At 58.8% G+C, this 14,354-nt stretch overlaps 2 protein-coding genes across 4 annotated transcripts in view; both read left to right on the forward strand.

Moving 5' to 3' along the window:
* The window catches only part of EEF1AKMT2 (EEF1A lysine methyltransferase 2), a 63,383-nt gene extending 63,068 nt beyond the window's left edge, over positions 1–315 (forward strand). Inside the window, exon 7 of one of the 3 annotated variants that reach the window (XR_006654867.2) lies at positions 180–315. The gene's annotated coding sequence lies outside the window, so the exon portion shown is untranslated. The remainder of the gene's footprint in view (positions 1–179) is intronic. The other 2 variants (XR_006654868.2, XR_011651081.1) reach the window with 2 other exon arrangements.
* The window catches only part of FAM53B (family with sequence similarity 53 member B), a 65,557-nt gene continuing 51,493 nt past the window's right edge, over positions 291–14,354 (forward strand). Inside the window, exons 1-2 of the mRNA XM_024555483.4 lie at positions 291–430; positions 9,354–9,408. Coding sequence (XP_024411251.2) covers positions 353–430; positions 9,354–9,408 — 133 coding nt within the window. The 5' untranslated portion in view covers positions 291–352. The remainder of the gene's footprint in view (positions 431–9,353; positions 9,409–14,354) is intronic.

Below are 14,354 nucleotides of genomic sequence, written 5' to 3' on the forward strand. Positions count from 1 at the left end.
CATCAGGGCAATGGCTTCAGGGACCCTCCAAGGGCCTCCAAGAAGGTGGTCTGGCCTTTGAGGCCCTCCACCGTTCTTCAGCAGGGAGGCAGGCACAGCGTGGAGGAGTGGGCAGCTCTCGCTGGGTCCTGATCTTCCCCCGTCCTGATCCCTCAGCCTTCCTTTTTTTGTCTTCCCAGGGAGTTGACCACACTTGACCATTTCCTGCCAGAGCCCCACCCTGAGGTGGGGGGCCAATGGGGAGCTGTTTCTGCTGACATCAGTCACCTGGGAGGTGCCTCTGCCCGAGTCTGCCCCGTAGAAGATGGCGCGTGCCCACCCTGGGGCAGAGCCCAGCTCCTGAGGCCTTACCATGGTGATGATCCTAAGGAAGAGCCTCGACAACCTGGGCGCCGACTCCGTAGCATGCAGGACCTTCAACTCTGAGCTGGTAAGCACCCGGTGGGCTTGGTTTCCCTCATGACCCTTTTGAGGCCCAGTGTCCCGCTGGGGCTGTGGACGGAGCACGCAGGCCTAACAGATGGAGTCCGGTGTGCCCGAGAGCGGAGCTCTGCAGGGCGCTGCCAGTCAGGCAGGGCGGGGGCAGAGGAAGCCAGAGCCCGGGTAAGGACAATACTTGCAAGAAGGAAGTAGCCGGCCCAGACAGGAGCCTTCTGGTGAGTGAGGCGGGACGGCCAGCCCCTGGTCAGTCACACTGAGTGAGCGTGGTTCTGCTGCCCCAGCCTGGCAGAGACCCACATTCCTGCTGGTCTCTACCCCGTAAGGGGAGGTGGCGCCTGAGTTGGGCCCGAGATAAGCCCATCCTTCCAAAGGGCGGTGCAGGACGGGGGCAGCTGCCGGAGGGATGTGTAGAGTGGGAGGCGATGGAGAAAGAGGGCACAGTCTGCTGGCCAGTGCGGTGGGCCGTGGTGACAGCTCCCCTCGGCTGCCCTCCACCAAAGTGTCCTCTGAACAAGTGGCCTGGTGGGCTGGGCCAGAGAGGCAGACGAGCGGCCGACAGAGCAAGAACAAAACGGCCTCCTGCCTGCTGCGGCCTGGCTCCTCAGGAGTGAGCAGGCTGCCCCGCTGCAGAAGCAGTGGAGGAGGTCCCGCTCAGCTAGAAGCACTCCTGTGGAGGGGCTTTATAGATGGGGGAGCCTCCCGGACTCCCTACATGCCTGGGGTCAGTGGGGAGCCCACTGTCCAGGGTCACATCGCCCAGCCATCCCTCCTGGCGCTTGTCACAGCCCCTTAGGGGTGCCCACAGTAGCTCCCTCATGGCTCCGTCCGTTGTTGCTCACCAGTAGCCGGACCAAGAGTGGGCAGGTGGGGCCCTGGCCCTGGCAGGAGCTTGCAGAAGGCATCAGACCTGTGTCCACTCCACAGGCCTTGACAGATCACCTGGGTGTGTCAGGCGCTGGGCCGGATGAATCGCACAGGCAAAGATGAGTCAGCGCTCTGCCCGTCACACCGCCTCTCTGGTCTGCGTGTGACATGCGTCTGTAATTAGACCCCGCTCAGCATCCCGGACACTGTTGCCGTCCGCTCTCGCCAGGATTCTTGTGGGAACTGGTCCCTTGCTTTTGGCTCCTCCTTCCTGTTCCCCACCCAGCAACCAGAGGGAACAGGGTCAGATCTGCCCCTCCTCTGCTCAGAACCTTCCACGGGTGTCCCATTCAGGAAGGGCCCACGCCCTCTGGCTGCCATGACTACTCTGCTCTCTGCTGCCCCACCCCCACCCCATTCACTCTGCACAGACCGCACTGGCTCCTTGCTCCGGCACAGGCCTCCCCAGGGCCTTTGCACATGTTCTACAGCCTGGGAGACTCTCCCTTAGCAGAACTCTCCCTCCCTTCCTTTGTTCTCTGGCCAGTCGGCCTAAAATTTAGTTCCACTCCCACCCTCGCCCCCCACCCCCCAGTACATACACTTTCTGTCCCCTTTCCCTGTCTCTCTTCCTTCTGAAGTTCTTCCTGACATTGGACCTTGTGTATCGCATGACTCCTGCACTAGAATGTGGGCGTTTCGTCTCTTGCTTGTTGCTGCAGGCCCAGTGCCTGGAACCAGGGCAGGTGGACATTTGCAGAAGGAATGAATGAATGTCCCTGTGAACATTTGCGGGAGGAATAAATGAACGCAGGTTCCCATGGCGCCACTTCTTCTGAGCTCGCCATTGTTTTAGTGCCTCTCTGGCTGCTGCTCAGGTTCATGGCTGAGGTTGCTCTGTTTTCTGTTACTGGTGGGCGTTTTTCTGCTGAACATAAAGAACACATCGAGCGTAGCTCTGACCAGGAATGGTCTTCAGAGTGAAGGCCTTCTGCAGGTCCCAGGGGGAGGATCTCTGCCTGGTTCCAGCTGTGCTATTGGCCTCAGCAGCTGCCGGTGAATTTGGTCCCATTTCAGGGCTGGCTGGGGTAGGCCATGGAGCTGGTGATTCCAGGGCACGTGGGCCCAAGGTCAGCTGAGCTGCTCTTCAAATAGGCATGGTCTGAGCTCCTTGCCAGGAGGAGTGTAGCCTCTCAGCCCTATCCAGGGAAGGAACACTCATTTTCTCCAAAAAGAAAAGGAAAGAGAATAAGGCGGAGCAAATGGGCCATCGACAGGGGCTCTGTGTGCACACTCCTGCTGCCTGATGGGTTTCCTTTCCCCCTTCTTGGAAAGTCACCAGCTGCTCCAGGCCCACAGCCACCCAGCCCAGAACTTTGGGCCCCCTGTCTCCCCATTCCGTCCCCTTGGCCCCTGAGACGTGCAGGTCAGCTGTGGGTAGCAGTCCCCTCTGGAGAGGGGCGCTCACTGTCCGTGTGTTGGTATGCCACAATTGTTGGCCACGGCCCGCGCCTGGCCCGGTTCTGCCCGCCCAGTGCCCACGGAGCGCAGTGCAGGCAGGGAGTACGGCTGCATCCAGCAGCCTGGAAGGGGGGCGTGGTCTGAGGGGCACTGGTCCTGTCTCCCTCTGTGCCATGGAGCCTCTTCCCACCCTGCGGTGGGGCAGGGGTATGTCTGTCTCTACTTGGTTATACAGACAGGAAACTGGGGCTCTGAGGGCCCAGGGGATGGGGGTTGCGGGAGGTGGGGGCAGGTCACACAGCTGGTGAGCAGGGTGCCAGGATGCAGCCTTCAAGTCCGGGCCCTTGTGTCCTGCACCTGGGACCTTCGCACCTGCCCCAGCCCATCTCCTGAGGCTGAGGCCTCTCAGGACTCTGCCAGGCCCCCTGGGGGAGGCTGGGACCCAATAAGCTGAGAAGGACCCCAGATATCTCAGCCTAGAGATAACATCCACTAGGTGGAATGTGAGATAAACTGATGGGAGAATTTGCCCTGAGTGGCCAGCAAGCTGGAGAGGAAGTTAGCAGGGGCTTTGCTTCAGCTTCTTAAGCCGGTAACATCTTCCTCGCTAAATACCATCAAGATAATAACAGGAAAGAGGGAAAGGCTTTCTCCTCTTGTTTTCTAATGAGACTGAGAACATCACAGAAGTGGGGGTTTAAGGGTGAAAAATGGAATGTGAATCACCGCAGGCCACTTTGGAATTGTGGGAGCAGGTCCCAGGGGCACAGCCGTGAGGAGACAAAGTCACAAACTGCTGGTGAAAGTCACTGGGGGCCACTGGGGGGCCTGGGGAACCTGGGTGAGGAGAGGCCTGCAGACTTCCCTCTGGGCCTGGCCAGCCCCCTCCTGGCCCTTCTAGGAGCCCGTTCAATGGCTCTAGGTCTCCTTTTTCTAAAAACTGGATGCTGGCAGCAGCACGGCCGCACTTACTCCCAGGAGAGGCGAAGGAAACAGCAGAAAGGGCTGATGAGCGCTCAGCATTTTGCCTTTCCCCTTCGAGAGGCAGCCTGGCCACTGCTGTGCCCCCAGCCCACTTGCACAGCGGGCAGCGAGGACGGCGTTGGGTTCCCCTTTCCTCCACTCCGCCACAGCCTTCCCCTGCCCAGTGGCGGGCTCTTCCTTCTAGCGTTCTAACATTAGCTGCCTCCGCTGGCAGGCTGCCCAGACATTTGACCTCGGGGACAGTGTTCCCCAGCTCCTTCCCGCACGCCCACGCGCAGGCCCAGGGCTGTTCTCTGGCTCCAGAGGGACTGTCTTCCCCAGCCAGGCCTGGCCTCCTCTGCCCTGCAAGTCTCCCAGCCCCTCTGAGGCCTGGGGGCGGGGTGTGCTCCAGGCGGCCTCACTTTCCCCAGCCTCCTGGTGTTTCCCAAAACAGCCCACACTGGTTTGTGGAGCAGGTCCTTCCTCCTGTGCTTGTCCGGTTGGGATGTCACGGCTAAGTGGCTCGCTCAGTCGAAAGAATCAGTGGCGTGGCAGGCCTTGCACCCAGCTGCCTGGGCTCTGAGCATCCTTGTACTTCCTGTGGCCCAGAGCTGGCATCGGGCTCAGCATGAAGTCCAAACCCAGACGTGCAGGACCCGAGGCAGTCTGATGCCTTCTGCCCTGGGCAGGCAAGGACCCCGGGGAGCCCACCCGCGCTGGGCTAACCCTGAGCCTGGGGAGACAGGGCCCCTGTTGCATCTCCATTTGCATCTTTGAGAGCCTCCACCCAAGGGTGCTTCGCCTTTCTCAGCTTCTCTTCTGGGGCCTGGCTCTCCCTTCTGCTTTCTACTGCCACGGCCTCATCCACGTGCCGTCTCAGAGGCTGGAGTGCTTCGCTTGTTCCCGGCACATGCGTCAGTGTGAGTGTGTCTGTGTGGCATTGTGGTTCCCTGTAACGCTGCGTCAGGAGAAGGAAAAAGTGACGTGATGGCTCCCGTCAGTAACCTGCAGAAGAAAGGGAGGGCGAAGCGTGGTGATGGCATTTTCTGTCTGAGGTGGCTCCTCATCGGAGAGAGACCTGAACTGTGTCTTTATTGAAGTCAGGGCGTAGTCAGAGACAGGGCCCCGAGGTCTCAGTGTGATTGGCAGCCTTTGCCTTTCCCAGGCAAGATCTGATTCCAGAATCTTTTCTTGTGATCTAAGGAATCTCAGAGAGAACAGGCCCTGCCCTGGGGGAGGCTTCACCCTGGAAGAAATGCTGGGGTGGAGGGAGCTGTGCTCCCCGTCCTGGGTCACTGCAGACACGTCCTTGTGTGTCTGTGCCCACCGAGGAGTATGGAGCCTCGTCAAGGAGCGATGGGCCCTTCCTTCCCGCAGTGGGTGCACGGGTCCAAGGGGTAGAGAGTGGCTAGCTGCAGAGTGGCACCGACCAGTGAGAATTTTTCGTATACTGGGAATAAAATGGCCCGGGACAACCTGGAGCCCAGTGGGAACCTCAGTGTGGGATGCTGGGAAACCTGCCAGTGGTCAGTGCTGGGGGCCGACCCCTGGGAAGCTGTCGGGTGTGTGATGTTCAGGCCTGCACGCCACTGGCCCAGCCTCAGATCGGGCTCAGAACGCAAGATGGGGCCTCTGATTCCGTCTGTTTTTTTGTTTGGCTACCCCAGCGCCCCAGGGGGAAGTATTCAGCCCACAACTATTTCAGGCCTTAGGGTTGGCCTTGACGTGCGGCTGTCCTGTCCGTCAGCATTTCTCCATAATTGCTGTGATGGACGTTCTCTGCACACACAAACCAGTTTGACCGAATTGACAATCATGAAGAGGAAAAAGGAACAGAAGGAAGAGAAGGCTGCCTTTTGTTAAAAAACAAAACAAAACAAAATAAAATACCCAACAAGCCCTGGCTGGTGTGGCTCAGTGGACTGAGTACTGGCCTGTGAACCAAAGGGTCGCCGGTTTGATTCCCAGTCAGGGCACATGCCTGGGTTGTGGGGCCAGGTCCTCAGTAGGGGGTGTGTGAGAGGCAACCACACACTGATGTTTCTCTCCCTCTCTTTTTCCCTCCCTTCCCGCTCTCTAAATGTAGATAAATAAAATTTAAAATAACAACAAGAAGCAACATTGCACTGTAAACTCTTTTCTGGTTAAGCAAGTTTAACTTAGAAATCTTTCTTCATGTTTCTGAACACCTCTGCTCAGAGCTCACCTTCAGCAGTTTTTCAGCCAGCCGAGCTGTGGCTCACCCAACCATTAGCCTCCTGAAGGTCAGCACGAAACCGGCCAGGGTCCCTCCGTTGTGACTACCAAACCCTCTACTGCTAACTTGCACCCAAAGAGAATTCACTGGTGCGCCAGAGAGAACTCTAGGACTGGAGAAGAGTTGGTGAATGAAGCCCAGAAAGGGCAGGGACAGGGCAGCTCGGAGTGTTTTGGACGCAGGCAGTGGCAGGCGGCCGGCGGGAGTCCCCATGTGGCGAGCCAGCCCCAGCCTGACCCAGGCGTTAGAGCCCCGGGCCCAGGAGTATCTGGTCAGCCACACCCATGTCGGGGGAGATCAGGGCACAGTCCTACCACAGTCTATGCAGTGTGGGCGGGGGGTGGGGGTGAGGGGTGGGGTGGAGCCCTAGTGGAGAATCAGGGTGCTGTTAGCAGAAGCAGCAGGCTATACCCCCAGTCTGCAGTTTCTCTGTGCTCCATGAGGGGCCCAGGGGCGGAGATCCCCTAGAACAGCGGATTTGGGGAAGAGGTTCCTTCACGTTGTAAACTCTCAGTGTGAGCCATTGCTGGTCCACCGTGCCCTCAGGTGCAGAGGCAGAGGCTGCCTGGGGAGCCTGGGCTGGCCTGGGGTCACCCCTGACTCTGCCTGGCGCTCTGGCCCCTTCCCCACTGAATTTCGACTTGGCATGAGCCCAGCGACTTGGGGAGGCAGCAGGTCCACCCAGTGAACATCCGTTTCCATTGGCCCCACTTCCATGGCAGTGTGAGCAAGAGAGTCTCATGGTGCCTGCTCCACGCAGGGACAAGACAGCAGCCTCATGAAGCTTAGGTCTCGGGGGTCAGAGAAAAAGCCCAGAAACAAATGAGCTGATACATGTGGCCCAAACCCTAAATAAGACCGTGCGAGACAAGCGGGGTGGGGAGGGCGCCCTTTCAGCCAGGCGCTCCGGGAAGGCCACGGGTGTGCCGAATGACGGGACTGAGACCCAGAGCCCATTCTGGAAAGACCCCACAGCAGAGGCCCTGGGGTGGCAGCGAGCAGGCAGGTCCTGCTGAGCTGCGTGCGAGCCTGGGGTGGACCTGGCGGGACTGAGGGTGCCCGGCTGGGCCCACCTGGGTCTGGTGGGCTGCAGCGAGAGGGGGTGGCCTGAGTGTTACTCAGTTGCTGTGGGAAGTAGCTGGTGGGCGGTAAGCAGAGGAGCAGCGTGGGAGAGCTGGCCCAGGGCACAGTGGGGGGGCCTAGGTAGGAGTCTGGTTCGTCTGGCTGCTGTGGAGGGCGGGGTGGGAGTGGGGTGGGGCGGGGCAGAGCTGCAGGGGAGCGAGAAGCCCTCCCATTCCAAGCACATCTCGGCCCTGGGAAACAGTCTGTAGCAAACACAGCCAAAGCCTTGCTGAGCGAGCGAGCAAGTGAGTGGAGGCCCAGGGTCTCTGTGTGCTGGCACGGTGGCTTCATTCTGTGCCCACACACACTCGCACCTCCCTGGGAGGGTCTGGAGTGCCCCTCTGTCTGGCACACGTAGCTTCGTGGAAGGAGACGGCCCAGCGAGCCGCGACATGACTGCGGGCCGGTTCACTGCCTGCGTCTCGCTGCTGTCTGTGGCCCCACGCTCTGCTCAGTGGCCCCTCTATCTGGCGCAGCGCACAGGCCTCTGTGGGCTCCTCGCTCTCTTCTGCTTTCCCCAGCCCGATCCTGGTTTGGGTTTCTGTGGGCTCCCAGCCTGCGTAGGGGCTGTGGTTCCCCAGTGGGTGTTTGCTCTGTGCCGGGTGCCCATGTGGCGTTGGAACTGTCTCCCTTGGCAGGCAAGGCCGGTGGCATTGGGTGAGCCCAGCTTGCCCCTGTCTGAGCCCTGCAGGGTTCTCGAGTTTGTCACCTGCTCTCCGTTGGGTGACTTTGGTGTGGGCTTTTAGTGCTGCGTGAACTGAGCCAGCGGGGTGGAGGTCAAGTCCCTGGCATCCAGGAGGGCACCTGGCCCTGACAGAGAATTGAACAGAGGCGGGGGCACTGGCAAAGGACTTCCCGCCCCCTTTGCCTCCTGTAAGCTCCTCCTCCTGGTCCTTCAGCACCAGCTCCAGTGTTTCCCCGGGGAAGCCAGCCCTGGCCCCCGGCACCGCAGGCTGGGTCACCTCCCCTCCTGTCCCATGCCGTGGGTTGTGTCAGGGTTTGTCTGGGCGCCTGTGAGCTTTCTGAGGGCCAAGGCTGGCATCCTTCACCTCTGTGCCCCAGGCTGGACAGGGTGAACCCTAATAAGCTCATTGGATGACCACATACATGACTGAGGGCAAAGGTCCCTGCATTGGGCGGCTGGGGACAGGGGTGGGGAGCTGGTGCCAGGCGCTTGCCACCCCTCTTATCTGGGTGGGCCAGGTGTTCCTACTTAGCTCCACCCTCGTGCTTCCAGACCTTAAAGAGCCAGGGCCTGGGCTCCTCTTGCAGGTGAGAGCCCTGTGACCAGCCGAGGGCTCTGGGGCTGAGAGCTTCTGTCACTGTTACACGATCAGCCCGTAGGTTTTCACTAGTGACCCTGTGTGCAGGTCATCACTGGTACAGGTTTGTTGATGGGTGGGCGGGTGGATGGATGGATGGATGCATGAGTCTTTGGAATGCTAGACCAGACCCTTCTTCCTGAGGCCTCGATGGGCAGCCACAGCCTCCTCCTCGCCAGTGGTCAGGACAGGCCTCTTACTTGGTTCTCTACGAGCATGGGAACCCCGGAATGTCCGCAGCTCAGGTTTCTGTGCAGCTGCAGAGCTAGTGCCTGGGCTTGGGGCTCTGCTGGGCCTTGCTGGCCTCTCTTTCACCCAGCGGCCCTTGCCTTCCGCTGCGGCTAGGTGTGGGATTGGGGGAAGATGTGGACTGTCCCCGGTGGAAGGGAAGCCGTCGTGGGGACATGGTGCCAAGCAGCTCAGAAGCCAGCGCTGTCTGTTGAGAGCAGTGACAACCTGTGAGTTTCTGTTTCAGTTCAGAGAGGACGCCTGGGGGTGGCAGAGCACCTCTGTCCTTCACTTGAGGCTCTTCCTGCCTCTGTGAGGTCCCCTCCTCTCCCAGCCTGGGCTGTGGGGCGGGGTGGGGGGCCGCTCTTTTCAGCCCAACCTGGTGAACCACGCGTATCGCACACCGTCCCGTGGCAAACGCCCCGGTGTCACAAGTCATGGGGCTTGCCTGTGGGGGCTCGAAGCCCGTTCCCTTGACAGACTCCATAACTCACTGGAGACTTCGGGCCCAGTGTCCAGGCCTAATCACAGGCAGACGTCATCTCTCTGGATACTTTCCTCTCCTTTTGGGAATCTGACGCTGGCCACGGGCCGCTCCCCTGTCATTGTGACCTTAGCACGGGCTCAGCGCACGGCCACGTGCAGATGTGCTTCTTATGACTTGGAGAGTGAATAGCTTTTCTGGTTGTTTTCAGCACACGCCAAAGAAGATGAGTCACGGACCGACACTTTTCTCTTGTGGAGTTATGGGTGAGTAACCGAGGTGGCTGGGAGCAGTCCTTCCCTGGCCCTCCCGCAGGGGCCTGCGTCCTCCAGGTGAGACCCTCGAGCACCGCCCGGACCCAGGCACAGGGAGTGGCCGTGGGACGCTGTTTGGTGTGTCCTGACTGTTTCGGCCCCAGCGGTGCAGGGCGCTGCAGGGCCAGGTACTGGTGTGTGGTTGACAAACGTCATTCCAGCTACAGCACAGAGGGTTTCTGTCTGACTGTTAAAGGAACTGTGTTCATTTTTTGAAGTCAGAAAATGCACCATAGTACAAAGTATAAAATAAAAGTCTCTCGTAGCCCCGTTACCCAGGGGCAATAACTGCTATTACACGTTGGGGTATTTTTATGTGTTCTGCACTTTTTTTCCTAGCCAAGTCCATGATGAACACACGGTTATGTAAAATTATATACAGAAAGTACCTCTCGTGCTTTTCTCAGGAGTGGTTCCCATCATTCCCCCACAGCGGGGAGATCGCCGGTCCCATACGTTGTGCTGAGTTCCGGGTGCACGTATCAGAATGTGCCCACTGACTGGGCTGCTTGTTGGTGGTTGGTGGAAGGGTGTTTTGTTTGCTGTTGTGATTAACAGGACGAAGAATCTAAGCTTCGTCTGTCTTCTGGGTTGTTCCTCAGGGTAGTTCCCATCGGAGGGATGGACAGGCCCGAGGGCAGGCACAGCCTTGAGGCGCTTGCTTCCTACTGCTTTCCGGAAAGGCGCCCTCGGTCCCCCCTCTTTAAAGGGGGCAGGAAAGGTTCCTGTATTGACTAGATTGATTTCTCCCGCTCCAGGTGATGGGGCCCCATTTCTCCTCTCGCCATCTGTCTCTCTGTGACTCTTGCCTCTTTGGAGACACTCTGACGGGCCGCTGGAGTTTCTGTGACATCTTTGTTGAGGCAGCAGCCAGGTCGCCACACTGGGTCGCCGCTGCAGGCCTCTTAATCTCTGTCTCAGCCTCCCCTCTGCGCACAGTGTTCGACTTCTCTTCTCTAGACCCAGTGCCTAAAGGTGGGGCGGCCGGGAGGCAGGGTGCTGGGCCGCACTCCTTACCTGCAGGATCCTCTGGGCTCTGCAGCAGCTTCCGGGGCAGGCAGGGTGCTCCATTCACATACGGGGAAACCACAGCCGAGTGAGGTGGCCCCCAGGCCCCTTGGCTGGCAGAGTTGGATCCCAGGTGGCGGAGAAGGAAGATTCTTTTCTTCTCTGTCATAAGCCACAGCTTGGAGGGAGAGCCCAGGTGCTCGCCTGCCACCAGAGGAAATGGAAGCAGGGAGATCACCTGGCCTTGGTTTACCCGTGTGACACACTTCTGAGGCCTGTCCCCATGTGGGGCACGACTGAATGCCTTGTTAGTGGTTAACGGCTTTTGGCAAACCCTCAGCGACCCAGCTGCCTGGCCCAGATGCCTGCCTGCGTCATCTGGGTCAGAGTTACAGTTGAGCTGCGGGGGAGCTGCCCCGCTTTGTCACGGCAGGGAGCAGAGAGGCTCTGGGCGCGTCCAGCCCCCAGCCCAGCCTGGGTTCGGCTCCCAGCCGCCGGGCCCGGCCAGCAGACCGGCTGTGGGCAGGTTGGTCTTTACCTCAAGGCCGTGCCAGCACCAGGCTCCTGTGCCCTTTACACTGAGTGCCTCACGATGACGCGGGGCCCCTGTGGGTCTGTAATGGGCGATGTCGGGGCTTGTGCAGTCGCTCGGGGCTGCTGAACTTTCTCAGCTGTGAGGGCAGCACCTGCCTCGTGGGCTTGCCTGTGGCTGTGTGAGAGCATGTTTGTAAGGAGACCGGCTCGGCATGAGCTCTGATGTGAGCATCCGGCTCTCTGGAACAGGCTCCACACCCAAACTTTGGTTTCCTGGGGGAGGGGGTGTCGGTGAGGCAGTCGCCCTCGTGGGGAAAGACCCTCCAGCCCAGGGGCCGTGGCAGAGGCTCTGGGGACGGGAGTCACATGGAGAGAGGCTCTCTGTGCAGACTGCCCAGCACAGGCCATCTGAGCAGGCGGAGCCCCGTGGCCTGCTTTCTGCCAGGGAGCCTCTCTCCGGCCCAGGGCTTCCAGGAGGCCTGTGCCGCTGCTTCTGCTGCCTCTCGTTTGCAGAGCGGCTCTGGAGGATCTGTCCCTCCTGGGCCCTGTCTTCCTCCTGCTCTGCAGCCCGCCACCTGGGCACTGCCAGGTGGCAGAGGAGCAGCTGGGTTGCCGGGGGTCTGTGGAGGCCCCTCGTCCTTCTCTTCGGCGTCTCTCTCTCCCTCTCTGAGCTTATCTTTCTGTTGCTCAGCCTGTCCTTGTTTTCAAGAAGCCCTGACCCATCTGAGGGTGCACTGTACAGGGCTTTGGGTTCCTTGCATGGTTTGTTGTAGTAGGTGTTTGCTGAGTAACTGCTACGTGCCGGGCGAGGGGTGCAGGGGTGGAGTGACTCGGCCCTCAGAGCTGCGGGTGTGTCGGCCCATCTTCCTGAGCCTCAGTTCCCACTTCTTGCTGGTGTTTGCTGGTATTTGTAAGATTCGAAGAGACAGGGGCGCACGGGAGGCGATGGCTCTGTCCTTCCTGCTTCCATATCTTTCCTGCACCTGCCGAGGCAGGAATGCCAGCAGTCCTAGGCTCTCCCAGGCTCGTGTGCCGGTGGACACACTGGTGACTCATGATCGAGGTGTGGCTTCGCCCTGCACCGTAAACTGGGAGGGTGTCCCAGGCAGTGAGATTTCATTAGGCGTGACTGCTTTTCAATAGCAGGCAAGAGAGCACCCCGTGGGTCCAGCCAGACTTTCCAAGAGGGTTTGGGCCCTTCCAGGGCTGGACAGTGCTCAGCAAAGATAAAACATCCCATTATTGTGGTCACCAAAGCCCCCACCTGTCTCCTGGAGATAAAGGACTCTGTCCCGGCCCCGATGAGTGGGATTCAGCTGGGGACCGCTCGGCCCTGTCACTCGGGCTTTTCTCCCCCTTACCCTCCATGCGGGGTCCTAGCTGGAAGCCAGTACACGTCTGAGTTTCATGAATGTTCTTAAGAAAAATCTGGGCAAGCACATTTGGGTGGGGAGGGCAGCGGCCTGTTTGCTTCCTCTTAAAAAGCCGCCCTTTCAATTAGCGCAGCCTCCTCTGCACCCACTTGGATAAAAATGCCTTACGAATGAAATCAAGTGCCCACAACAGTGTTTTTAAAAAGTGCTTCACTCCTCCTCCTTCTGAGCAGGGTTACAGGCCCCTCCCCATCTTTGTGTCCACACCCCCCCCCCCCAGATTTTGAGAACTTAACACAAAGAAGTGGTTTTGGGCTTTTCCACAGTGGAGGAGGGAACAAAGCTGGGTGAGGGGTGGGGGCGGGGCAGAGTGGGCCCGGGGCCCAGCACCTCAGGGCTCCTTCTAGCAGAGACCACGTTTTGCCTCTTGGTTTCCTTTGTCACCTCCCAGACCATCCTGGGCACACCTGTGCTGAGCCAGGATTTCCTGTGCAGGCAGCTCCTGTCGGGGAGAGCCATGTGCCTCTCTGGTTATTGTGTTTTCAACACAGGAAACCTCGGTCAGGTGGCAGCGTTGCGGGTGTGGCCCGGCCAGTGGTCAGGCCAGCTCCTGTCACTGGCCAAGATTTCTTGTGGGAGCAGGAAGGGGCTTGGCTGTGCCCAGGAGAATCCCTCTGCCCTGGGCGAGCCTGGAGCCACATGGGAACCCTTAGTGCCTGGCTCCTCCCAGCTCCTCCAACACTCGCAGTGGGAGATGCTTCTCCATGTTGACCGGCTCATGCATGAAATCTTGGGTGAAACAGAGCGAGCGTGGTGAGAGCAAGCTCCCCCATGTGTCCCCCCCACCCCGGTCTTTGGTTCGTTGCTCCCATTAAGTGAGTTCTGAGTTCTGGGGACAGTGGGCACCACACATCCCATTTGCCTCCCCCCCTCAGGCCGGGCAGAGACCCGGAAATCAAACAGTACGTGTGAAAGCAAATGCAATGGCAGTTGTTGCGAAAAGGCCACTAGGAAGAGTCCTGTAAATAGAAGTCTGTGGACAGAGAACAAAACAATTCATATGCAAAAAAAAAAAAGAAAAATTGGATGGAAACCCATAATTACTTTAGGAGTTATGGTAATAAATTATTTATTAATGTAAATTATTTCACAGGCAAAGAACGTAGAGGAAACTTGAGCAGAAGGATCATACATTATGTATAAAAAGGAATTGTAAAAATATTACGGCAGCCGTGCTGGGTTCGGGTTTGTCAGCATCTTAATGATCAGCCCTTCCTTCCCGTGTTTAATTACTTGGCTGTTAAAGTCCACTCTGGACGTAAAAGGGGTGCTCCTGGGGGCACGCTCCGCATTAATCTCCGCAGGGCAAACCGGTCGGCTGCGTGGTTGAGCTGTGCAGGAGGGAAGGATTGCGTTTTGAGATCTGGGAGCTCTTGGTCTCTGATTCCGCCACTGCTCCTCATTGTACGTGGGATGGGATCGCAACCCTGTGGGAAAACGCTGGCACGTGGAGGTGGAGCGTTCTCGGTTCCTGACACCAGGCGCGTGACTGAAGCAAAGCTAGCAACGGCAGTAACGGAGCCAGAGTTCTTGGGCCCACTTTCTGGTCTCTGCCACTTGCCCCGTTTCTCAGAGATCGCCGATTTGAATATGATCATTGGACCAGGGCCTCCGATAAGAAACTGAGCATTGACCAAAATAGGCTCCAGTGAGCCCTTGTTTTCGTTTGGAAGAGGACAGCCACCTACCTACAAGTGAGCGTATGTGTGTTTTTTTAAAATTCCCTTTCCGTGTTTATGTCCTGTCCCACGTGTGGCTTTCCGATCTCTGAAGTGGTGGAAGGCTTGGTTGAGGGCGTGTCCGCACAGGGCGCTCGGGTTTTCTCGCACCAGGGACTCCTTTCAGGCAGCGCGTCTGGACTGGAGCACACAGTGCAAGTAGGTGCGAAGTACGGCTGGCACGCGCGGGCTGTTTACGGTGACG

The sequence above is a fragment of the Desmodus rotundus genome, chromosome 4 (genome assembly GCF_022682495.2).
Source record: "Desmodus rotundus isolate HL8 chromosome 4, HLdesRot8A.1, whole genome shotgun sequence".
Lineage (NCBI taxonomy): Eukaryota > Metazoa > Chordata > Mammalia > Chiroptera > Phyllostomidae > Desmodus > Desmodus rotundus.